This window comes from Podarcis raffonei, chromosome 10 (assembly GCF_027172205.1).
Source record: "Podarcis raffonei isolate rPodRaf1 chromosome 10, rPodRaf1.pri, whole genome shotgun sequence".
Classification (NCBI taxonomy): domain Eukaryota; kingdom Metazoa; phylum Chordata; class Lepidosauria; order Squamata; family Lacertidae; genus Podarcis; species Podarcis raffonei.
The window spans coordinates 20094237-20121199 of NC_070611.1; the positions used below are offsets into that span (position 1 = coordinate 20094237).

Here is a 26963-nt window from a genome sequence, read left to right on the forward strand (position 1 = left end):
TAAGACAGGCTAAAGTCTATGTTACCGAGGGTTGCTCTGTTCTTTAGGAAATGGTTGACAAGCCAGAAATGTAGTTTGTCACATGATTTTGACTCTGCCAGGACTGGTCAGGCTCCATATTAAAATCAGAGCGCTCTAATAATGAAGGCCCAGGTTATGCAGCATACAAACATCTACATTTGGAATTTTTGCTGTGATTTGAGGCATTAAAAACAGGGAGGAGGAGAGATGTTCCACCTTTCCCCCAGGCCTTCACATTGCTGCACAACACATGTAACCACTGCCACCCCATATATTTTCTATGTCTCCCAGTGATGTGTAGTTAAAATAGACATGCAACAAGTCTTCCAAGCCATCATTTATCTCTCCCCAACCTCTCTTTCACACACAGCAGCCACTGAAGTGGTTTGGAGGGCAGGAAGTATGTGGTCACATGTGTCAATGTAATGTCACACATCCGGCTAGATATTATGAGGAGATCTAGGGGATGGGATGTAGACTAAAGTCAGCCACGTGGTCACAACTCTGTATCATGCTACGCACCTTTACATCTCAAGGGTGCAAAAGATAACGTCTTCTCCATACCCCCTGTCTATGAAGCATTCATTCTGAGTTGCTTGTACAAGTCTTGCAGAGCTTAGCTGGTACCTGGTCTTGTTTGAGCTGCAATCTGGGTTTTTTTGTAGGGAAGTTCATCAATGGCGCACGTTCATTCTGATTTGCTTGTAAGGTGTTTAGATGTCTTACCATTAATCATTTGTTCATTCCTTATTCCCAATGCATTTCCCCACCACTTTCCTAACTGCAAAAAGAAAAAAAGCTATTTTAAAGTGGATTTGTTGCACAAGGACAACAGAGCCTTTTAGTTCATTTTAATTGCACAAACCAAAATTTACGGTGTGCACTGGAATACCTCCTGCCAAACAGTGACAGGCTGGAGATGCCCTTAGGCAATCTGCAATTGTAATTTCTCTCTCTCTCTCTCTCCCTCTGAAATGAATACTTAATCATTTTTAAAAATGAATTCTTTTTATACATGAAATGACTTCCTGAAGTGTATTATCTTACTAGCGTTTCTTTGAATTATTTCTATCTTCATTTCTTTCCTACATAATAATGTTCTCTTCCTTGTTTCCAAGTGCACTTACTGTTTAAATTTGCATGATAAAAGGCTTGAAAATTATTAATTGGCTTTAGTGATGTGGTGCCCCCTAGGGTCCTTTGGAGAATACTTAGCCTAGCATCTCGGGGGAGTCGCTTAGGTAAGCTGAATTAGATACCCAGTTGCTCAGCTCCAGGGAGGAGCATTAACTCAGTGACAGCTCACACTTGTTGCACACTGAAGGTCCCAGATTTCAGTCCCTGGAAAAGGACAGAAAGTTCCCCTGTCTGAAATCCTGGAAAGTTGTTGCCAACATCGACTGTTATCACCCAACTCAGGATGATAAAGGCAACCCCTGGCACTGTATTAAGCTCCAAGAGGGCTCCCATGTTCCAACGCTTGTGTGCTGGTTCCGGGGGGTTACCGTGCAGCGTGGTCCAAGTCCAGTCCAAGGTCGAGGGTGTAGTATGGGGGCTGTCCGTCAAGACTGAAGCCCAGGTCCACAGGTTACTCACCTCTCCTGGCCTGGAGGTGAGCACTCCTCCTGCGGGAACTTAGTTCCCTCCGCCTCTCTGCCCTGAGCCTCTGCAGCTCAGGAGAGGCTGGAGGGTTACTGGACCCAGAGGCAACCTCACCTTCCCCTGACGGGGCTGAGAGTGGAGCACCTGCAAGCAATGGGTCCTCGATCACCTCCGGAGCCAGAGTAGATTCAGCTGGTGTCTGCTCCTGAGGATCCGGCATAGGTGAGGGCCCTTCAGGTTCAAGCCCCAGCCCTGGCTCAGCCGGTCCTGGAGGCGGGGACTCCTGTGCAGGCTGGGATTCCTCAGGTTCAGCCTCTGAATCCGATTCCCAGGCCATCACAGCTTGCCATCTTCAAAATCCTATGGATGAAGTTCACCAAGTGGTAGAGCCACTGCTTTGCACACACAACATCCCAGGTTCAAACCCCAGCATCTTCAGGTAGCCTTGGGAATGTGCCCTGTCTGAAATCTTGGCGGTTAACTGCCAGTCACTGCAAACAGTGCCGAGCTAGATGGATCCAATATGAAGGCGGTTTGTACTAGAAACCAGACTTTAATTGTTGCAGCTTCAGCCCTCTTGAATTCGATACCAATTGGAACTACACAAGCACCTAGCATCTTGATATTCTTCCTTCTTTTTTGGCAATCACTTGTAGCCAAGTGAGATAGTCTTCCATAAGCACGGTTTAATCAGTGAGTCCGTAAGTGACTGTGGAGGCCAATGCTGGACCCACACGTCCTTCTACAGTGGGGACATTGGGTTCCGGGTGGTAGTTGATCACAGTGAGGGTTTGCCAAGTGTGTCTTCCTCTTAGCACGTTTCTCCCTTTCGTCCTGTGTTCGAGTGTCTTCAAAGCCCATGGCACCTTTGGTAAAGGCTGTTTTCCAATTGGAGCTTTCTCAGGCCAGTGTTTCCAAGTTGTCGGTGTTTATACTACTTTATTTTTTAGAATTGCCTTGAGAGAGTCTTTAAACCTCTTTTGTTGACCCACCAGCATTACGCTTTCCATTTTTAAGTTCAGAATAGAGTAGTAGTCAAGAACAAACTATCTTGATATTCAGATAGCCGCTGAAGTTGTGTTTGTTGAAGAAGGCTTACCTGAAGTGTGACCCATTCATTTTACTGAATTGAATTGTAGAAATTGTTTTACTGCTTTTAGTTTACTGAGTCTGCATCTTTTGTTTTTTAACTTATTGCACACAACTTTCGTAGCTTTGAGGTTTATAAATCTGCAAAACAAAATAAATAAATTTTAAACTAACCCAAACCTGCCTTGGGGGCCCTGTGAGCGGCCAAAAGATATAAGATGAATATTTTAAGTAAATAGAAGTTAGGTTTTCCTAGCAGGCACAAAAGGCAGAGGTAGAGTCAAGGATATGAGTAGAAAATATTTCTTCTGGCATCTAATGCTTGCATAGCTTCATAAAATAAACACTTAGGCTATCTTTGACAGAGTTGCAGTGGATCAGTTGTAAGAGGTAACAGTTCTGTCAGAAGTTAAATGACCTTTTTCTGCCCTCCTGGCAGAAGCCACGGAACATACCGTATTTTTCGCTCTATTGGATGCAGTTTTTCCCCTCCAAAAATTGAGGGGAAATGTGTGTGCGTCCTATGGAGCGAATGCAGGCTTGTGCCATAGCCGCGCGCAACCCCTCCGGCGGGGAGAGGCTGCACGGGGCTAAAGGGGAAGCCAAAACAGCGAGCGGGATCCATCCCGCTCGCTGCCTTGCCTTCTTCCATAGCTGCGCGCAACCCCTCTGGCAAGGAGAGGCTGCACGGGGCTATGGATTCTTTAGCCCCACGCAGCCTCTCCCAGGAGGTAGAGGCTGCACGGGGCTAAAGGGGAAGCCAAAACAGCGAGCGGGATCCATCCCGTTTGCTGCCTTGGCTTGTTCCATAGCTGCGCGCAACCCATCTGGCAGGGAGAGGTTGTGTGCAGCCTGTACACTGCTCTTTGGGGCTGGGGGGGGGAAAATATTTTTTTCTTGATTTCCCCCCCGAAAACTGGGTGCGCCCTATGGTCCGGTGCGCCCTATGGTGCGAAAAATACGGTAACTTCTGCTATCTCCAAAACATCAAAGCCTTAATCAAAAATTGCATGTTTATGTAAAGTTTGCTGTGAAATTGGCACAATTGCATAACTAATGGAAGGGAAGAGAATCCAGTTGTTATAGCAGCGCACGCTTTTGCTTCCTTTAGGAAGGTACTGTAAGTTTGTGGTCTTGGTAACAGAAAGGTCAGATTCAGACTAGGACATGATAAGTAACTTTTACAGTTGACATATTGCACCATTAACTACAGTTGACATATTGCATCCCATGACAGCGGAATTGCAAGGCAGAAGCTCTGTGCTGAAGGCAGACACAAACTTCGATTTGTGAGGACTAAGGGTCAGACTGAAGGTGATAATATTGACTATATTGTCAATTGCACGAAAGTCCCAGGTTTTTTACAATCTGATGTTTGCAATCCAGTTTTGCTGTCTTTTGACAGGTTTGGTTTATGCCCAGGAATTTTGAAGCTTGTAGTATTGGTGCCTGTTGCGTGGTGTATTAGTCAGTAATCTTTATTTCATTCAAGACTTCTTCTAGGATGCCCAGAGAACAGGAGCTTTTGGGCAATTAATAACTTCAGTGAGTAAATAAAAAATATTTCTAAATCAAAATCTGGGGGAAAATGCAGCCTCAGGAGCAACCCTATTGTTTAATATAGATGACTTTTTCATTGTGAAAAATCAAGACAATTGGGTCTATCAGCAGGAAATTTTGTCATGGGGAATCTACCATGTGAGAATTCTGACTAAGGAGCCACACCTCCCCAACCAGACCCTCGTGACAACTGGTGTCCCTTGTTGCACAGATAGAATCCTGTTAGCATGTGGCTTTTGCAATTCACTGGGTCTTCTGTGTAAGCCTTGGCCCAGGATACCTGAAGGAGCGTTTCCATCCCCATCGTTCAGCCCAGACACTGAGGTCCAGCTCTGAGGGCCTTCTGGCGGTTCCCTCACTACCAGAAGTGAGGTTACAGGGAACCAGGCAGAGTGTCTTCTCAGTAGTGGCACCCACCCTGTGTAACACCCTTCCATCAGATGTCAGGGAAATAAACAACTATCTGACTTTTAGAAGACATCTGAAGGCAGCCCTGTTTAGGGAAGTTTTTAATGTTTGATCTTTTATTGTGTTTTTAATATCCTGTTGGAAGCCTCCTAGAGTGGCTGGGTAGGGCCGGCTAGATGGGTGGGGTATAAATAATAAATTGTTGTTGTTGTTGTTATCCTGCCATAGCAGCTACAGGCACTGCATTAACTCTTCTGCTCCCATGTTGTGCGCTACCATTGAAGATGTGTTTTATAATAGGTTGGGTGTCATCAAAGAGTTGTTCAGGCATTGCCATGCATTGATTTATGCCTTATGTTTGCATGTAATGTGGACACTACACACTACACAGTGTGTAGTGTTGTGATGGGTGCGGGGAGGGGTGTCAACTTTGCCTGGGACATTACAGGAATATTATTATTATTATTGTTTAAACTTAATAAATGTATTACACCACTGGGATAGCTCAGTTGGTAGAGTTTGAGACTCTTAATTTCAGGGTTATTCGTTCAAGTCCCACTTCAGGCAAAAGATGCCTGCAGTTCAGAGGGTTCAATTAGACCCCTGTGATCTCTTCCAGATCTACCATTCTATGATTCTGTGACATGTTATAAGATGTTAATGTTCTGCACAACATGTAACCCCTCCAAAAAGCCCACCATAGCAGCAGTACAAAACTCCCGCAGCACACTAACAATAAAACAAAACAAAACAATGCTCAGCAGTTTTAAGAACAGCAATCAGCACCCTAGCCCAGAAGTCCCTGACCACATCAACCCATAAATTTTGATTGTTTGTTTGATTTCCCTATCTACCACCCGAAAAAGTCTGGCCTCTAGGCCAGCTGCTGCAAATCACTTGGGGGGGGGGTTCTTCCAGGGATGATCTGGCAAGCTGTTTTCTCCTTGCAGGGAGATTAACAGCAAATGCAGATAATTTGATTCTGCAGCTCCTGTGCTGTGGCATCCGCTGTGTACACATAGGATCATTAATGCATTACACCACTATTAGCCCACATGTAGTGTTCGCCAGGATCCTGAGTTAAGAACACACTTGGGTTGCACTAGACAATTGTATAAGAAGCTTGAAAAGCAAGTTCAATGCCATACCATTAATCTTAACCACCTTCGGTTTATTTTAATGGGACAAATACAAACTTACCCAAACATAAATTTGTAGAAGTCCATCTGCTTCGTGCTACAAACTCCCCGAATATAGTTAATCTTTCATTATGCCATCTGCCACATTGGATGATTTTTAATTACAGAACCAATATAGGAGAATTGTGAAAGCTCTTCCATCTTGGGAACTTGAGTTTTCAGATGGAGGTAGCAACTCTGTAGGGAAGTACAAATGCTGTGCTTGCTTACAGGGGCCTCGAGAGATTGCCGCCGCCACAACGCTTGCTTTTTAATGCATTTGGAATTTGAATATTGTCATTTATTTTGTTGCAGATGGGGAACTCAAGGGGATTTCACCACCACACATCCACGGCCTGTCGTCAAAGTGAAACTTTTCACAGAATGTACCGGGGTCCTGGCACTGGAAGATAAGGAGCTAGGAAGGGTAAGCGCTCACATAATTTTCAAGAGTTTAAGATGCTTATAAAGGGCATGATGACTGGAGGCTTTTGGGGAGCTGAACCTCCTGAATGTTGATCAGTTTTCAACCATGGTGCTCAAGTGAAACTACCCTTTATTTGCGACCTTGGTGATACATACGCTTTAAGCATTCTGTGTTTGACTTTCTGTTACCATACAAGGGTAAGAAGCTAAAGACAGACCTTTCAATGAGTAAAAGACAACCTGGTGTTAATTGCTGATTTTAAGCTTCCACTGTTGTTTAATGCTGACTATTGGAAGCCTTTTATTTTGGTGAGAGTTTGAGACACAAAGATAAAGTTATTACCTCAACGTTATGCCGCATCCAAGACAATCTCTATGCAGCAACCAGTATGTGGGCTTTAATCCAGTCTCTGTTCTGAAGTGTCTGGGTAATTTGTGGTGCCATATTCAAAGAGAAACAGAACTCCGCCAATATCACAAAAGTTGGTAGAATAAGATGTCTCGAATATCATTGTATCTAGTAAGTCGAACGGAATCTGTTCCGGTAGTCCGTTTGACTTCCAAAATGTTCGGAAACCAAGGTGCGGCTTCCGATTGGCTGCAGGAAGCTCCTGCAGCCAATCGGAAGCCATGGAAACCGTGCCGGACATTTGGGTTCCAAAAGAACGTCTGCAAACTGGAACACTCACTTCTGGGTTTGCGGCGTTCGGGAGCCAAAGCGTACGAATGCCAAGGCATTTGGTTCCCAAGCTACGACTGTATTAAAATGATGTGTTATTTATCATCCTATGCCAGCTTAGCTGTGCCTGCTAAAAACAAAGGATGCTTCGCAGCAGGGTTCGATTCTTTCCAGCGGCAAGGAGATCCATAGTGTGAATCTGCTAGTGAGAAAGCATTCTCGATAGATAGGTGCATGGTATTTCTATGGTATTCCCAGTAGTGATGTATGGAAGTGAGAGCTGGACCATAAAGAAGGCTGATCGCCGAAGAATTGATGCTTTTGAATTATGGTGCTGGAGGAGACTCTTGAGAGTCCCATGGACTGCAAGAAGATCAAACCTATCCATTCTGAAGGAAATCAGCCCTGAGTGCTCACTGGAAGGACAGATCCTGAAGCTGAGGCTCCAATACTTTGGCCACCTCATGAGAAGAGAAGACTCCCTGGAAAAGACCCTGATGCTGGGAAAGATGGAGGGCACAAGGAGAAGGGGATGACAGAGGATGAGATGATTGAATAGTGTTCGCGACGCTACCAGCATGAGTTTGACCAGACTGCGGGAGGCAGACAGAAGTGCCCGGCGTGCTCTGGTCCAGGGGGTCACGAAGAGTTGGACACGACTAAACGACTAAACAACAACAACAACTTTTTAAAAAAGAGGATTCATTCAGTTGAGTTTACAAAGGAAAAGGGGAGTTTTCTTAGTGCAGAGATGGGGAACCGCAGATCCAGGGGCAAAATACAATCCTCCAGGCTTCTCTGGCCTGCCCCAGAGCCCTTCCTGGGCGACCCCCTCCCTGTTCTTGCTCTAAACAAAGAAAGAGAGAAGAGAGTGTCTGAATTTCCCAGGAATGGCTGGATTTCGACAGCAAAGGCAACACAGACGCTCCTGACATTTCCTCTCATGAATTTGTGAGGTTTATTGCCCACTTCTAACTATCGAAAAGGAAGAGTTGAGCTGTGATATTCTACTTCGGAACATTGTGTCCACGTAATGGTTTAATGATGCGATCTTAGCTGTTGCACATTAATGGATGGCTTTTTATCTAGAAATTTCTTTTACAGCAATAAAAATTCATTTGAGTTCCTCGGAGCCCAGTGGCTCCTAATGACAAGTCACCTAATGAAAGTCCCTGCTTTTCTCCCTGCACTGAAAAGTGTTACCTTTATTTCCTCGCAGTGCTGCGCCATTTAGTGATTTGAATTATGCCTTTTTTATTATTATCTGTGAAATCTCTATAGGCATTCAGTGGTAAATCTTCAAAATTCTGAACTTCATTCCAGACAAGCGAGTCCCATTGTAAGTAGGGGAAGCCTAGCCTAATTCATCATGCGTCATTTTGAAAAGATGCTTCTACACTTTAATCAGAACTATGTTTTCAACACTCTTACCTGTTCTACAGTAAATTATGTCACAACTTCCAATCTGTGTGCAAAATACAAGTTGCAAAGCCAGTTTGAATATTTCTTAATCGTTCCAACACTTGGCTGGCTGTCATCCAATGCCTTATTGGACTTTTTTGTTTTTATTCTTTTTGTGTGTGTATTTTGCGTTTTTATATTGTGATTTTATGTTGTAACCACCTTGAGACCTGTGGATATAGGGCAGTATATAATCATCATCATCATCATCATCATCATCATCTCTAAGCATTGTTATCACTGGCAAATAAATAATACTAATGCTTTAGCTAAAGCTTGGGTACTAGATTTGCTTCAGAAGTGTGTGCCTGAAAATTTGCTTGACTAAGGAAATGTGAATAAAAATAAAGATGTAAATCATTATATAATAATAATAATAATAATTAATAATAATAATAATTCATTATTTATACCCCGCCCATCTGGCTGGGCTTCCCCAGCCACTCTGGGCGGCTTCCAAAAAAATATTAAAATACAGTAATGCATCAAACATTAAAAGCTTCCCTAAACAGGGCTGCCTTCAGATGTCTTCTAAAAGTCTGGTAGTTGTTGTTCTCTTTGACATCTGGTGGGAGGGCGTTCCACAGGGAGGGCGCCACTACCGAGAAGGCCCTCTGCCTGGTTCCCTGTAACTTGGCTTCTCGCAGTGAGGGAACTGCCAGAAGGCCCTCGGTGCTGGACCTCAGTGTCCGGGCTGAACGATGGGGGTAGAACGATTACTTTTGATTACTTGTTGCAATAGAATCAATAGTAATATCATTTGATTTGTAATATACAAATCAATTGTATATGTAATGTTATTGGACTCCAACTCTCATCATCCCTGGTACTGCTGGGAATTGGAGTCCAACAACAAGCAGAGGTTCTGCATTCCTTATTTAAGGCATTACCAATATAAGGCTATTTATCTTCTTCCCTCAGCCCTCTATCTCTAAAAAAAAAAGAGATAGTGAGAAATCCATGTCTGGCACCATGCTTGATGAATCAGATTGTGTAATCATGTATGGTGGTATTTTTCTGATAAGTTTTCCATATATATATATGGACCTTTATTACTTGAGTGCTTTTTGTTGACTGTTTTTATATACTGAGGCACGCATCTTTCCTCAGTGCCGAATTGAATGTTTTATTGTATAACAGAGCTTTAGATGGGAAGAGATTTAGAGATGGAGGAGATTGCATTCACTATGGTAAGAAAGGTAATGAAAATAATAGACAATGAATATGGGAGTCTGAAATGAATAAGAGGCGGAAAGTTTACAAGATACTCATTTTGCTTGTTGATCCCATCTGATAAGGGGCAGATGAGTGATAAGATCCATATAGTCATTTTTAGAAGAAAGGGAGTAGGTGGTGCTGTGGTCTAAACCATTGAGCCGCTTCGGCTTGCCAGTCAGAAGGTCGGCAGTTTGAATCCACACTACAGAGTAAACTCCTGTTGCTCTGTCCCGCTTCTGCCAACCTAGCAGTTTGAAAGCACACCAGTGCAAGTAGATAAATAGGTACCGATGCATCAGGAAGATAAATGGCGTTTCCATGTGCTCTGCCATCTGTCTTGTGTCCAGTTGTGCCAGAAGCGATTTAGTCATGCTGGTCACATGACCTGGAAAGCTGTCTGTGGACAAACGTTGGCTCCCTTGGCCGCCGCACCCCATAGTCGCCTTTGACTGGACTTAACCATCCAGGGGTCCTCTACCTTACCTTTTTCACCTTTATTGGAAGACAATGACTCGAGTTTCATCCTATTGTTCAGATGTTCTTCACGAATGTGTCTGATTATTGAATCAGATCAGTGTTAAATGTTAAGGGGAGCTTTTAACTAAATGAATATTTTAAATCCTGTCGATTCAATTGATTGGTCCTCTTTTTCTGTTTCACACATATGTATTTTATGTTTCTGTTGCGATGGCTCAAAACAATAATACGAACTTTCCTTGACTTGATCATTGTAAGTTCCCCGTTAATCACCTGCCCATCTGCATGGCAGAAAAGAATTGGAGCAGAACCAGTTTGGTGTTCACTGTTTACATTGCCCCTCACTAATAATAATAATAATTGTTATTATTTATTTATTTATTCATTTATTTATTCATTTATTTATTTATTCATTCCCCAGCCACTCTGGGCAGCTCCTAACAGAATATTAAAAACATGATAAAACTTCGAACATTAAGAACTTCCCGAAACAAGGGCTGCCTTCAGAGGTCTTCTAAAAGTCAGATAGCTGTTTATCTCCTTGACATCTGATGGGAGGGCATTCCACAGGGCGGGCACCACTGCAAAGAAGGCTCTCTGCCTGGTTCCCTGTAACCTCACTTCTCGCAGTGAGGGAATATGCCAGAAGACCCTTGGAACTGGACCTCTGTGTCTGGGCTGAATGATGGGGGTGGAGACGCTCCTTCAGCTATACTGGGCTGAGGCTGTTTAGGGCTTTAAAGGTCAGCACCAAGACTTTGAATTGTGCTCAGAAACATACTCAATATGATGTTAGCCCAAAATCCACTTATGCAGTGTGGAATGTTCATGGGGCATGTGAAATATTACTTTAGAACATCCAGTTGTTGGCAAATAATTATGCTGGGGGCAAGAAAGGCTTCTGTGCAGGTATCCTTTAGAGGCAGATCATATGTTATAGCATTGTGTGCAAACAGAAGCAGTGAGCAACTCATTTTCCTTATTTCTTGTGAAATGTGCACAGACATGTACATCTCACTCACAGTGAGTTCTGTGTGCTCTGTGATTCCAGACTGGGAAATTATCCATATGGATGAGATGTGTTTAATTCCACATCTCAGTTCTTAAAGCACAAACCAATAGTATGAGTTACTTCATTCTTTGCTCCTCCCTAGTGTATAAACTGCTTCAAATCCACCATTGTTGGCAAATATCATAAGACCTTTAGCTTTACTTTAACAGCATACATAGTAAGTATATACAGTGGTACCTTGGTTCTCAAACGCTTTGGTTCTCAAATGCTGAAAACCCGGAAGTAAGTGTTCCAGTTTTTGAACGTTTTTCAGAAGCTGAACATCCGATGCGGCTGTCAGCTATTGTTTCCAGGGCACCTGCACCAATCAGAAGCTGTGCCTTGGTTTTTGAATATTTCGGAAGTCAGATGGTCTTTCGGAATGGATTAAGTGTGGCGTTTTTGCTTTTGCTATTTATTTTGCGTTTTCGTTTTTGAGGCTTTTTCGGTTAATTTGTTTTTGTGACTGTGTGGAACCCAGTTCAGCTACTGAGTGATTGATTGATTGATTGATTGATTGTGTGACTGTGGAAAGGGATAAAAGCCCCCCATTCAAACAATAACTATCATCAGTGCAGGTAAGAAAAAATTAATTTTAATTTTTATCATCTACAATACTGTCTTATTTATTTTATACTATAGTACATTGATTATTGCTTTCATTTTATGGATCAGTGGTCCCGTTAGATAGTAAAATTCACATCAAATTGCTGTTTTAGGGGTTGTGTTTAAAGGTCTGGAATGCATTAATCCATTTTGCATTACTTTCTATGGGAAAGCGCTCCTTGGTTTTGGAACGCTTTGGTTTTGGAACGGATTTCCAGAACGGATTAAGTTTGAGAACCAAGGTACACTGTATGATCAATAAGGTACAGTGGTACCTCGGGTTAAGTACTTAATTCATTCCAGAGGTCCGTTCTTAACCTGAAACTGTTCTTAACCTGAAGCACCACTTTAGCTAATGGGGCCTCCTGCTGCTGCCGCACCGCCAGAGCACGATTTCTGTTCTCATCCTGAAGTAAAGTTCTTAACCTGAAGCACTATTTCTGGGTTAGCGGAGTCTGTAACCTGAAGCGTATGTAACCTGAAGTGTATGTAACCCGAAGTACCACTGTATATAGTTTTAATGCTGGCATTAAATAGGGTTTATTGGCTCTAGAATTGTCTGCTGCTTTTATTGCTGAGAAGCTTTTGGCCCAAATATCTGACATAAAGGAGCTTTGGCCACATAACTGTCAGGACTTGATGAGGAATGTATGAGTTGATCAACAGGGAAAAGGAGTGAGACATATATACTGGTACTTAAGTACCTAACCCTTCATTGATAGAATAGTGCGAGTGAATTGTATGGAATTTTGAGTTGTAATGGCAATGGAGGGGTGAGTTGGGAACAGAGTTAACGTTTAATTTGCTTAGCAATGACTGAGATTTTAAAACTGTGTGCATATTCTAGCTTTCATGTACATAAAAACATCAGGATTTATTTGACAGAGGCCAGTTGCAAAGGTAATCAATGTATGAAGTTCATTTTTTAAAATACGTTCTTGCGTTTGAATCAGGAATGCTAATTTCCTAGTCCCAAAGATTCATTTCATTCCTTTTTTTGTCATGTTCTGTCCTTTGAATATCAAATATTCAAGATTACTAATTGAAAGTGACAGCCATTGTACTTGCTTAACACACAAGTGAATACAATGTGGGAGCAACAGGTGGTGTTTGACTACAGCGACTATCTGAGTATAAAGATAATTCATCCTTGTTCTAGTGATTATTCAATTAAGAAAAGAAAAACTTATTATTCTTTCATAGCTGCTCGTCAAATCCTAAAGCAGTTTGTATAACATGTTATCTTTTATGGAGAAGATACTGCCTCAGTTCTATAATTGCTTGTAGAAATCTTAAAATAACTTGTTGGCTCATCTTGTCATTGAAAAGAAGAAGAAGAAGCAGATCCAATTTCTTCATTGATTATAAGTGCTCTCTTTTGTTGGAACTGGAATTGCTGTTTCGTTTCTCTTCTTTCCAAATTGGACAGTGAAGGTTGTGTTTCCCCACCCACATCTGCCCCCAAACCCTATATTTTTATCATCCCACAAGTTCAAATTTTCCAGCAATGTTTTAATCTGGGTGTAGGACCTTGAATGGCCGAGTTTTGCTCATCCAAGCTGGTCAAGTACCGTATTTTTCGCTCCATAAGACACACTTTTTTCCTCCTAAAAAGTAAGGGGGAATGACTGTGCGTCTTATGGAGCGAATGTGTGGTCGATCACTGGCTCTCTTTCTGGCCCCGGCCCCTTACCCAGGCCTTCTTGTTGAATGTTCTGCAGACGGAGGCTGTTTGTTTCCCCAGCGACACGTGACTGGCTGATTAGATTATCTGTCTGGAGACTGTAGACACGGCTCCCTTTCCTTTCCTAAAGAAGCTGCAGAACTGTTGAACTGTATTTTTCGCTCCATAAGACACACTTTTTTCCTCCTAAAAAGTAAGGGGGAATGACTGTGCGTCTTTATGGAGTTGAACTCCATAAAAACAGGATTTTTTCCCTTTGCAAAGTAAGCTCAACAACTTTGAGCTGATCCTCATAAAGGGGGCTTTCCCCCTTTGCAAAAGAAGCTGCACAACTGTGAGCTGATCCCTCCCCCAAAAAACAGGGTTTCCCCCTTTCCTCTAAAAACTAGGTGCGTCTTATGGTCAGGTGCAGCTTATGGAGTGAAAAGTACGGTAATTCTTGTGAGACGGACCTAGTATTTCTTCCCTTGCCTCTAGCACCACAGGCCCCTGGCATTCTCTAAATCAGGTCCTTCATACTCTAGCTCTTTCTCTCATCTAAATTCTATGCTAACATAAAATGAGCTCCAGCAAGCTTCAAGGCCTGTCACCAGAATATGTGATGTCTGTTTTTACGGACTATCTCTAAATATCTAGCCCTGTAGACATTTGAAAAGTGTACTGCTCATCTTCCAGTGTGGTGGCCTCTTCAGCGAGATTTCTTTTTTGCTGGTCTTCTCCTGTGACCCTCTCTCTCGTTCTGTCTTAGTGGCTTAGTTTGTGTCTTGGCTAGAGAATGGAAGCTGATGGCTGGCATTCATCTCAAGGAGATTGAGGTTATAACCTGTACGTTGAGATAAGAAAACATAAGCCATGGTAGACGTTTTTGCTTCTCCCCCCACCCTGCCGCCCGCTCTCAGGTTCAGTCTATTGAATCTGCTGGAGCAGGTATAGGTCAAGAGGAAGCTGTGGTTGCTGAATTTGATCCAGGAGAAAATGCCGCTGTTCCTTCTGCTTTCTGTCTCTAGCTCACAATCAGTAATTGGCGTGGGCTGAATGGTAATCGTGAATGCAAGTAGTGGTAAGAAAAAGGAGGTAAGGTGAATGAGATGTACTGTATTGACACACTAATGGGGAGGGCAGAGTGAACTGGAGGGATAATAACGAAGGCCATCAATCTTTGCAAATATTTGTACAACAGGGAATTGGGGCTGGTATCTAGAGTAGGATTGACTCAAAACTGGAAGACCAGGAGTCCCCCTGGATTAGATGCTCACTGCTATTCGGGGTGAGAGAAGGTAAAGGAGGAAGTGCAGAAACCCAAGGACCCACTTCTGATCTTGCTATGCATAGTTATGAGGGCAGCAGCATAAAGTCTATGTTGGAAAAATGCCCCCCCCCCGGGAAGGGGCCAACTTCCCAAGAATTCTCTCTGGTGGTCACTCTCTGGCTGGAATCCTCCCTCAGTCCAGAGAGACCGGTAATAAGCGACCCCTCCCTCCTGAGAGGAGCACACTCATCTTCTGGCATCCCATCACAGAAGAAAGAGACAGTCCGTAGTCTACTCACTACTTTATTAAGACTGTACAAGCAGCTCTTACAAGCATGACTGCTCTCCTGAGCAGCAAAACAAAAGTCTACGACTTGACTCACACTTTGACTCAGAAGCAAAAGCAACTCTCCGGTTACATGAAAACTGGCAGAGTTGTACAAAAATGAAAGATGCATTACATTCTAAATTTGTTAAATGGTGAAAACTTGGACAACCTTGAAGCAGCTAAAACATACCTGGGTGATCCAATTGAGAAAATCTCATTTTTTAAAGCTATTGTAGGGTTTGAAATATTCATTATTTACTGGCTATGGTATGAAGGAAATTTGGCAGAAATGTAAATATAGAATTACCTTTATTGTACTATGAACTTCATACAATTTCTGGATTCATCTGCAATTGTTTTTACCTTTTTTGTTCTGTCTATCACTTATTAATATATTTAAACCCATTTTAACCACTTTTTTTGCAAAATTAAGAAATTATAGTCCCAATACATCAGCCCTTACCCATACATATAATAACAGAACAGCTAAAATCAGAGATATTGCAGTTCCATAAATGGCAAAGAAAGTGTGTGTGTGTGTGTGTGTGTGTGTGTGTGTGTATGAATGACTAACACAGGGCCAGCCAATCAAAGCCCTGCTTAACTAAAAAACTATGGAGGTGGCCTTGTTATTGGCCCAGGAGCTGGCCATTCAGTGATGGATGGGTAAATCCAGCTTCTGCTGCAGACCTGAAGAACTTATTCCTCCTAATCTTGAGTTCAAGGGGAAAGATCATTATGCACCTTAAATGTGGACAGTGTGCATGCACTGAAAGAGCATATAACTATATGTATCTTTTGGGCTTCAGATTTTCATCTTTAAAATATTGAGGAGTGGGCAATGTTTCCTCTGACTCAGCCTTTGGAATCAGAGAAACAATTCACAAAGTTTATCACGTTCTTGATATAAGGAGCTGGACGTAATTGAGAGGAAAAGAATCGCACCATCACTCACAAGTCCTTTGCTAGGAATGTATAATCCAAAAAGAAGAAAGGTGTTGCGGGAGGGCAAGGGAGGAAACCAACCTGAAATAAATCCGCTGGCTTATTTATTATAGATGAGTGAGAAATCTTCAAGAAATACCTTGCTTGGGATTCTGTTAGCGTCAGCAAAAAGAATCATTTGAACTTGTTAGAATCCTTGTGTCGCATCCTAATGCCTCATCTTAATATGCCGTTTCGTTACTTACTTAGTTCCTTTTATAAATTTGCTTCCTGTGAAACATCTCAAAGCCATTTAATGACAAAAGCTGATACAGAAGTGTTTTGATGAAAATCATTCTTTGAAATGGTTCGTGTGTTCTGGAAAACCTTCACAGCTATATATCCTCTTTCCCCATCTGGCCTTGTTGTCTCCAAATGTGGTGTTAAAGCAGTAGTGTCGGTCTGGGGTTTGTCAAGCTGTGCAGCATTGCAGGTGTGCATTCGGAGCAGGGCAGAGAAAGCATTGCTTCAAAACATGTTCAGTTGCCACATGGCAGTGAATTAGAGTATAACTGGGAACTTCCGTGGAAGACGGACGGCTCCCAGTCTGGATTTTATGTTGATAAAAGCCTGGGGGCAGCAACAGCCAAAGCAGCAATCAGGAGAGAGAGTCACTTAGGATATGGATACCAGATATCCCCGTTTCCCAGGGACAGTCCCCGGATTTACAAATCTGTCCCCGGACAAAATCCGTCCCCGGAATGTCCCCAGATTTCATTTAATGTACCCATATTTATATTTTAAGTGCTGTAGATTTATTAGTAGGGAATGGATGTTGTGTGATTGGTTCAACGGCACAAGACGCATGATATGGGGACTTCCTTTGAGGCAAAATGGCGGGTGCCGCGGCAGCGAGCAGCTCCTGAAGCCAGCGAGAGGAATGGCTTTAGATCTAATTAGATCTCATCTCACATTTCATCTCGTTCAGCCACTGAAAAATGCAGAATTCAGCCATCCTTACCCTCAGCAGCCAGTATTAAGGCTGTGCAATTAATATTTGGCATGACGTACATCAGGGGTCAGCAAACTTTTTTAGCCATGGGCTGGTCCACTGTCCCTCAGACCATGTGGTCAGACAGACTATATTTTGGAAGAAAAAATTGAACGAATTCCTATGCCCTACAAATAACCCAGAGATGCATTTTAAATAAAAGGACACATTCTACTCATGTAAAAACACGCTGATTCACGGACCGTTCACGGGCTGGATTGAGAAGGCGATTGGGCTGCATCCAGCCCCCGGGCCTTAGGTCGCCTACCCCCTGATGTAGATCAATGCTATTTTTCCCATCGGTGTTGGGTGAGCTACTAGTTTTGTTGAATTGGAATATAACTTTTAAGTAAAAAATGTCATTTTTAATATGGAAAAAAGGAATAGAATATTCTACAAATTACGGTATTTTAAATATAGAAATTACAGGACTGTCTCCAGAAACTATTATTATATTTGCTATTTCATGACAATGAATGAAGACTACAGAAGCTGCTCAATCCTGCAGCTGCTTGCTTTGGGGAATCAATGTTGTTCAACATGATGCCTCAGAGGATGCACTTAATAGAAGAATTTTTTTCTATAGAGTCTGCTACTGTACAGGGGTCCATGCTGCTGAGTGTAACTTGCTAAATGGTGACAGAGAGCAAGGCCTTCTCTGTTGTGGCCCCTCGACTGTGGAACTGTCTCCCTCTGGAAGCAGGAATGACAACATCTTTGGTTGTGCCGTCACCAAGCAAAAGCACACCTGTCCTGGACCATTGGGGGGGGGTAGCAGTGTTTCTCCTTAATACATGTGTGTTTTTTGTATGCTCCTCTGGTTCACTGTGGCTACTACTATTAATTATTGTGTTTTAATTGTTCTCTATGTTGTACAATATTTTCTTTATGTTAGAAACTGCACTCTATACAAAATTTCAAAGCGAAACAAATACTCCATGCCCTCTCATAATTTTTTTTTATATCTTGTATAACCTGTTGTTTATAGCGGGGATAACTTGAAAACAGCACATAGCCCCATCTTGAAAATATTTGTATCGCTTGAAAGGTTGTTTTTCAGGCGTATTGAAGCTTTGAATTCATGAATGAAACAGGTTTGGTATCAAAGTGATCCAAAATGTGATGTTTTTTGGAAAATAAACTTGTCTGCTTTGAAGCTGGATGTGTTAAAATGAAGCTGAAGTCTTTAAAGATTTGCTTCTTCTATAATCCCCTTTCAAGCAGAAGAAACGTGACAGAATCAGCTTCTGTACTGGCCAGAGCTTACAAGTCAATTGGTTAGAAGTTTTTCAGTGTGATAAACAGCTCTCATTGTGTTCTCCGCAGGTAGTATTGTATCCAACATCCAATAGCTCAAAGTCACCTGAGCTGCATAAAATGATCGTCCCCAAAAACAGCCAAGACTCTGATTTGCGGATAAAGCTGGCAGTGAGGATGGATAAACCAGCTCACATGAAGCATTGCGGGTGAGTTTTGCAAGCAGCAAAATTTTAATTCTGTTTCCAGTGGACACATAGTTTTTGTTTGGTTTGTTTTTTGTTCTACTGTATAATCCAAAGGGGGGAAATTAAAGAAGTAGTGCAAGTATGACTAGAGGAAATGCAAGCTTTGTTTAAACTAAGAGTAACTTGTGGCTTGAATTGAATGTATAATAGAGTCATTTGAGGATCAAAAGCCGTCAGGGAAAACTAATGTATGCAAGAATGAATATTCGCTGGATTTTTAAAAGACATTCTCTTGAATTTTGGCATTATGGTTTCCATCAAAGTTTTTTTAAAAAAAAAACTTTAAATATCAATTATTCCTGTCTCTTGTGTATTAAAAAATTGCTACATGCAGTTATTTTCTATTGTAATTTTCTAAGAGTTTGAGATCTGCCCACCATTCCTCATTCCCTGTGAATAGTCTAAAACATCAGTTCCCAAGTAGCTCAGTATTACGGACCTTTTTCAAAAGCCAAGCTATGAACCCCCTACTTCTGAAAGTTTTGATAACTTTATGGGTCCTCCAACCATCAATTGGGAACCACTGGTTTTAAAAGATGATTGTTTTCTATACCAGGGTCACCTCAGGTGGCAGGTTGAGGACAGTTGGAAGGGGCAGCAGATCTGTGCCCTGAGAAACATGCCACTCATTACCTCCTGTGCTTGTTGCCCCAGCTCTTCTGCCACTGCCCCTGTTTCTGTCCAGCCTCCTTTTTCCTTTCTCACCCCTTTAGCACAGTGGAGCTTTACCAGGCCGTCTCTAGTTGCCTCAGGCAGAAGACGTCGCGCCATTTTGTATTTTGTCTTAAGTAGCACAACGTCTGGGGCTGGCCCTGGCTGTTGCCCATAGTGCCTTGGCAACCCGTTTTTGAGATGAAAGGGGCATGGGGAAATCAGGTTGCGAGGTGATGGGGAAATCTCCCTGTTCAGGGGGGGTATAATAATTTATTTATACCCCGCCCATCTGGCTGGGTTTCCCCAGCCACTCTGGGTGGCTTCCAACAGAATATTAAAAATGCAATAAAACATCAAACTTTAAAAACTTCCCTAAACAGATCTGCCTTCAGATGTTTTCTAAAAGTCAGATAGTTGTTTATTTCCTTGACATCTGATGGGAGGGCGTTCCACAGGGTGGGTGCCACCACCAAGAAGGCCATCTGCCTAGTTCCCTGTAACCTGACTTCTCGCAGTGAGGGAACCACCAGAAGGCCCTCAGAGCTGGACCTCAGTGTCCGGGCTGAACGTGTCAGGAGCTGAAGGAATCTGTGTGGCTGCCCCATGTAGTGAACCACTGAACAACTTTCTCAGGGAAGAACGACTGACTCTGCCCACCCCAGGATCACTGCTAGACCTTTATAGCCAGGAAGGAGTGGGAAAGCCTTCATTTTTTTACTTGCTACTTTTTTTTTTGCAACTGAGCAATATCATTTGGCGTGGTGTGATATAACTGTGGCATCACCCTTCCAACACCAGCTGCTTGCCACCATGGTAGTGTAGCGTCAGGAACTGGCTGGATGAGGAGGAGCGTTGGGAGCCGTCCACCCGAGAGCCCCCCAGGGAGGGCACTGAAGACGACGACTTAGATCCTGGTGGTGGGGCACTGAAGAGCAGTCTGCGGAAGGGGCGAACTGAGAGGTGCTAGAAGCAGGGGATTGAGTCATCGGGGGGGCAGGAGAAGTAGGGCCTTCCAGGACAGGGTTAGAGGCCGAGAGTCACAGTGTGAGGACAGACAAAGAAGAGTCAGAGGTTGCCCCTCTGCTACACAGCAACAGGACAGTCCCATTCCTGATGGCTCACCTCCCCCCCGTGACAGCCCAGTTGAGGAGAGTCCTCCACGTTGCTGAGCAACAGGCCGGACACGCCCAGAGGAGGAGCTCACCCCCTCGACCCAGCCTTTGTCTGCTTGGTAAGGATCCAGAGTCGTGGTTCCCAACATGAGGCGCATGCCCCTCAGGGGGGCAATTTGATTTTTAAGGGGGGCAATTCGAGAATGAGTTATTAACAGTTACAGTGGTACCTCAGGTTAAGTACTTAATTCGTTCTGGAGGTCCGTTCTTAACCTGAAACTGTTCTTAACCTGAAGCACCACTTTAGCTAATAGGGCCTCCTGCTGCCGCCACTCTGCCGGAGCATGATTTCTGTTCTCATCCTGAAGCAAAGTTCTTAACCTGAGGTACTATTTCTGGGTTAGCGGAGTGTGTAACCTGAAGCGTATGTAACCCGAGGTACCACTGTAATGGCCTTTTAGGCTTCCTCCACATGAATAGGAGTTCACTTTTTGAATAAGAAGAACTATGTGGGCATGCATCAGGATTTTAGAGATGCTTAGGTGGGGCATGGCCAAAAAAAGGTTGAGTACCACTGATCCAGAGTGAAAGGCAGGAGGGGGAAGCTAGTGGTCAGTTTCAGCAACGTCTCAGCTGGGTTAAGGTGAACCAGAGGACTCTCCTGTTATTTTCTGTTAATAAAGAGCTAATTGCATTCTGTGCCTCCTGTGTGTTTGCCTGCCCTGTGGTTGACCAGGCTCCTTTACATCTCCTTGACAAATAGACAGGGCTCATGGACAGCAACAGTGGAATTAACCTTGAGTTCCTACCAGTGTGTCTGTGCAGCCTATGGTTTCTCCACTGCCTGTCTCAGCCCTGTCTCAGCTGCAGAGGTGGTTAGACCCCGCTACTGTTGTTGTTTAGTCGTTTAGTTGTGTCCGACTCTTCATAACCCATGAGCCAGAGCACGCCAGGCACTTCTGTCTTCCACTGCCTCCCACAGTTTGGTCAAACTCATGTTGGCAGCTTCGAGAACACTGTCCAACCATCTCGTCCTCTGTCGTCCCCTTCTCCTTGTGCCCTCCATCTTTCTGAACATCAGGGTCTTTTCCAGAGAATCTTCTCTTCTCATTATGTGGCCAAAGTATTGGAGCCTCAGCTTCACGATCTGTCCTTGCAGTGAGCGCTCAGGGCTGATTTCCTTCATAATGGATAGGTTTGATCTTCTTGCAGTCCATGGGACTCTCAAGAGTCTCCTCCAGCACCATAATTCAAAAGCATCAATTCTTCGGCAATCAGCCTTCTTTATGGTCCAGCTCTCACTTCCATACATCACTACTGGGAAAACCATAGCTTTAACTATATGGGTCTTTGTTGGCAAGGTGATGTCCAGTATCCCTGCCAAGAAAACTCCATGTCCCTGACCCTGCTACTACTTGTTCCTAAATGCCCGTGTGTCCCCATGTTCTTGGTTACCCTTCGGTCCTGATTTGCTGTTTGCTTCCAGTGCCCTCCTTGTTCCTTCATCCTGCCTCCTAGCTTTGCCCCAGCCTCGCTCACTGGTGCCAAACACGGACCTGCCGGGCTCCCAGCTCATATCAGCCTGCAGCCCACGGCCCGGCTCTGACGGGAACAAAAAGCCTCGACGACGCTGTTCCCCACAGTTAAGTGTGAATGCCTTCACAGGGAAACGGCAATAATAATAATAATAAACTCTGCCTGCGAGGGAACAAACCGTTCCTTGTGTACCAAAACGAAAAGGTCACTGTATAAATAATTTATGGCAGGATTTTTAAAAATTTATGAAAAATACTATCTTTGAGCTCCAAGCGAGGGGAGCGGTTTCAAATGATTAGGATGTTACTGTTCTGCCTACAGTCCGCAAACAGTACAGTTGCCCCTCTCAAAGAGGACCTCCCTACATCCAGTGGTTTTAGAAAATCAGTTCCCAGGTTCTAATATTACCTTCCTTGGTAAGGTGATCGAGAGTGTGCTAGCCAGGTAGCTGCAGGTATGTCCAGAAGCAGATTATCTGGATATGTTTCATTCTTGTTCCAGGCTGGTTTTAGCACTTGGCCACCCTGGTTATCCTTGGAGAGACAGGAATGTGTCTGTTGCTTTTCCTTGATCTCTCAGTGACTTTCAACACCATAGAACATGGTGCCCTTCTGGAATGATTCAGGGAATGGAGGCACTGTATTACAAAAAATAAAATTGTGGGTCTGTCTCCACCCCATTCCCTTTAATCCCCCAATCTCACTCCAATTGTTAATCTCCACTCGTCACCTGATGAGCGGAGATTAAATCCTGCTGCCTACTCTGTGAAATCTGCAACAGGAGAACAGGATCACACAGCCAGGGCAGGATCAAATCTTGTCCTCTCATCCGTCAGCTGACATCTCCAGTGGCGTCTTGTCAGGGGGCTGTCGGGAGAATGCAGGTCATCTAGGCCAAGAGTATGATTTGAGACACAAAATGCAACTAGCTTATACTCACAAAAGTAAAAAAACAACGCAACAGAGCTCATCAGAACTAGTTTCCCTTAGTTGAAGACATTGCTGGAACTGATGTCTGGCCCCTCCTTCCCTCTCTAGATCCCTCAAACTCTACTCCTCCCAAGCAGCCATAGAGTGCAGCGATGGGAAGAGCTTCCTCTCTGGGCCTGTCTGGCCCATTGGTCAGTAATATGCAGGACTCTTCACATTCTGGGTGTCAGTGGAGGAGGAGAACTAGCAGGAATAGAGCTGTCCAGCTGCTGTCCAGCTGTAGAAGTAGCTTCTGCCTCCTCTCCACTGGTCTGCGCTCACACAAGACTCTTGGCACCCAGGCCTGTCCTGGAATAGCTTCCTTCTTCCATCCCATCTGTGCTCACTCAAACCTTCTTCTTCTACTACCTCCCAACTTGTCCTTTCAGCAGACTGGTCCCCACTGTCCTGGGTCCATGTCTCCTTCCTTTGTGTCATCCCTGGTGGCCGTCACGCCTCTTCCTCATCCAGTCAGCCCCTGACATGCCTATGGCTAGAAGTGTTTATGCTGGCCTTACATTGGTTCACTGCTACAGCTGTTTCTAGGCTGGGTTGCCCTGGGCTTAGTTGCCCATTCTCTGTTGACCTCCCGTCTGGACTACTGTAATGCTCTCTTTGCGGGGCTGCCCTTGGAAGAGGCCCCAGCTAGTGGAGCATGTGGCTGTTAAGCTGGCAAGTATGGCAGCCTGGTGGTACCATGTGTTCTGAAAGCTGAGCACTGGCTTCCCGTGAGCTTCCAGTCCCAATTCAGTGTGTTACTACAAAGCCACAATCATCTTGAGACTCAGGTAGCTAAAACAGTGCTGCCCGCATTCTCAACCATCAGACTCTAGAGTCGAGCAGGAAAAAGGGCTCTGTTAGTGGTGCTGCCTTTTGTGAAATGCCCTCCCTGGCGAGGTGCAACTGTCCCCCTCTAATATCTTTCAGGTGGAGCTTAAAAACACTCATTTTCACCCATGCATTTGATAACTGAAAGATACTGTTCCAGTGCATGGATAGCTCAGCTGGTTAAAGCGTGATTTCTGATAACGCCAAGGTTGCAGTTTCTATCCTCATGTGGGGCAGCTGCATATTCCTGCTTTGCAGGGGGTTGGACTACTGCAATGCGCTCTATGTGGGGCTACCCGGAAACTACAACTAATCCAGAATGCGGCAGCTAGACTGGTGACTGGGGGCGGCCGCCAAGACCACATAACACCGGTCTTGAAAGACCTACACTGGCTCCCAGTACATTTCCGAGCACAATTCAAAGTGTTGGTGTCGACCTTTAAAGCCCTAAACCTCGGCCCAGTATACCTGAAGGAGCGTCTCCACCTCCATCATTCTGCCCGGATGCTGAGGTCCAGCACCGAGGGCCTTCTGGCGGTTCCCTCATTGCGAGAATGAGCAAAGCTACAGGGAACCAGGCAGAGAGCCTTCTCGGTAGTGGCGCCTGCCCTGTGGAACACCCTCCCATCAGATGTCAAAGAGATAAACAACTACCTGACATTCAGAAGACATCTGAAGGCAGCCCTGTTCAGGGAAGTTTTTAATGTGTCACATTTTAATGTATTTTTAATCTTTGTTGGAAGCCGCCCAGAGTGGCTGGGGAAACCCAGCCAGATGGGCGGGGTACAAATAATAAATGATGATGATGATGAATGATCCTCAGGTTCCTTTCCAACTCTACAATTCCATTATTCTAGCTGTGAGAGTATGTGGCTGTTTTACACGTTTTTATATGCTTGTTTTATTTTCAGTAGTTTTGTTTTATCACTCTGGTGCTCATAGCCCTGGACTTCTTTGGGAGGAAGGACAAGGAGTGAGATGAAATAAAATATTTGCAGTTTCAACCGTTTCAGCTAACTGCTTGGGACCCAAAGGGTGGATTGTGAAAGCCAACTTTGTCACATCAATTCTCCTGGCTTTGGCCAGGAAGATGGACAGCTTTCCAAGCATTTAATCTCAGTTGAGCATCAGTGCAGCTTGGATATCTAAAATACAGAAGAAGTCTGAAATGCATTGGGACTAACTGATAATATTAATCCCTGGGCACATGCATCCACTGAACAGATAAGCAGAAGCACTGGTTTTAACTCACTTAAGGTTAAGTGACTTCAATTAAGTGCAGTGCGTGGCTTAAAACAGAGTTAACCTTGGATTTATGGTAGGTAGTTCACAATATGGTATTGTATGTATGGTATTGTCAACTACAGTATGTATGGTGTTACATGCTCTTGACTGCTGCTTGTGGAACTAAGACCCGATTTGCACTTTTAGAGTATTGTACTAGAACCTTAGAGAGCAGGGTTCGAATCTCCACTCAGCCATAAAGCTCACAGGCTGATCTTGGGCCAGTCACCAGCTCTTAGTGTAACCAACCTCACAGGGTTTTTGTGAGGATGAAATGGGGAGGAGGAGAACTACCTTGAGATCCTTGGAAGATAAAAGTGACATATAAATATAATTAGTAATAATAATAATATTAATAATGAAACACTACCATGCGGGTGGCGTTGTGGGTTAAACCACAGAGCCTAGGACTTGCTGATCAGAAGGTCGGCGGTTCGAATCCCCGCGATGGGGTGAGCTCCAGTTGCTCAGTCCCTGCTCCTGCCCACCTAGCAGTTCGAAAGCACGTCAAAGTGCAAGTAGATAAATAGGTACAGCTCTGGTGGGAAGGTAAACGGCGTTTCCGTGCGCTGCTCTGGTTCGCCAGAAGTGGCTTAGTCATGCTGGCCACATGACCCGGAAGCTGTTCGCTGGCTCCCTTCGCCAAGAAAGCGAGATGAGTGCCACAACCCCAGAGTCGGCCACAACTGGACCTAATGGTCAGGGGTCCCTTTACCTTTACCATACAGCTTTAAACAGCCATGGCTTTCTCAAAAGAACCCTGGATTTGTTCAAGTTGCTGGAAGTTGTCAGGAGACCCCTGTTCCCCTCACCAAACTACAATTCCCAGAGTTCCCTGGGAAGAATCATAGAATCATAGAGTTGGAAGAGACCACAAGGGCCATCGAGTCCAACCCCCTGCCAAGCAGGAAACACCACCAGAGCACTCCTGACATATGGTTGTCAAGCCTCTGCTTAAAGACCTCCAAAGAAGGAGACTCCACCACACTCCTTGGCAGCAAATTCCACTGTCAAACAGCTCTTACTGTCAGGAAGTTCTTCCTAATGTTTAGGTGGAATCTTCTTTCTTGTAGTTTGGATCCATTGCTCCGTGTCCGCTTCTCTGGAGCAGCAGAAAACAACCTTTCTCCCTCCTCTATGTGACATCCTTTTATATATTTGAACATGGCTATCATATCACCCCTTAACCTCCTCTTCTCCAGGCTAAACATGCCCAGCTCCCTTAGCCGTTCCTCATAAGGCATCGTTTCCAGGCCTTTGACCATTTTGGTTGCCCTCCTCTGGACACGGTCCAGTTTGTCAGTGTCCTTCTTGAACTGTGGTGCCCAGAACTGGACACAGTACTCCAGGTGAGGGAGGGAGGATTGAGCGTTAAACCACTGTGAGAATTACAGCTCTATGGGGGGGAAGCCTCCGAACAACTCTCCACACACTCAACAAACTACATTTCCCAGGAATCTTTAGGGGAAGCCATGACTTTTTAAAGTGGAATCATACTACTTTAGATGTAAAGTGCAGCCAGGGCCGTGTGGACTTAAGGGGGAAAACATACTTCTTAGAACGGGTTCCTTCTATCATGTATGCTATATGTTCATCTTGACTTGGAAGAAATGCCTAGCTTTGTAAGTAACATTACCTGAAAAATACGTTTGGTTGGATGGGTTATGTTTTAGCATAGCCTAGTGGCCAACAGCACGTATTACATCGTCAAGCCAAAATATTTTAAAAACTCATTAAAAGTTGCTAAATAAAATCAGCAAATACAGAGTTATTGACAAGGGAGGGGACAAACAAGAAAGCAAAGAGGAGGAAACATTCTTTATAAGTTTTAGTTGTTCTCAGTATACTTGTTTGCTTGTGCCTCTGGTGTTTACTACTAACTTAAGAGACACACAAACCTGCTAAGTCATACTAGCGGTTCATACAATTCAGTATTATCTGCTTTGTGAGGCAGGAGCTCTAGTTAAATATGTTAAGTTAAATTAATTGGAGAAGCTTGCAAATAACAGATAGGCTTAGGATTTAATCAGGTAATGGGATGAATTAGTATGTTTAATACTGAAT

At 44.0% G+C, this 26963-nt stretch overlaps 1 protein-coding gene across 11 annotated transcripts in view; it reads left to right on the forward strand.

Annotated features, from left to right (window-relative positions):
• CADPS2 (calcium dependent secretion activator 2) overlaps positions 1–26963 on the forward strand; it is a 360741-nt gene that overhangs the window by 168051 nt on the left and 165727 nt on the right. For all 11 annotated transcript variants that reach the window (XM_053405611.1, XM_053405613.1, XM_053405612.1 and 8 more), the window contains exons 7-8: positions 6174–6285; positions 18339–18478. In XM_053405611.1, the coding sequence (XP_053261586.1) occupies positions 6174–6285; positions 18339–18478 (252 nt within the window). The remainder of the gene's footprint in view (positions 1–6173; positions 6286–18338; positions 18479–26963) is intronic.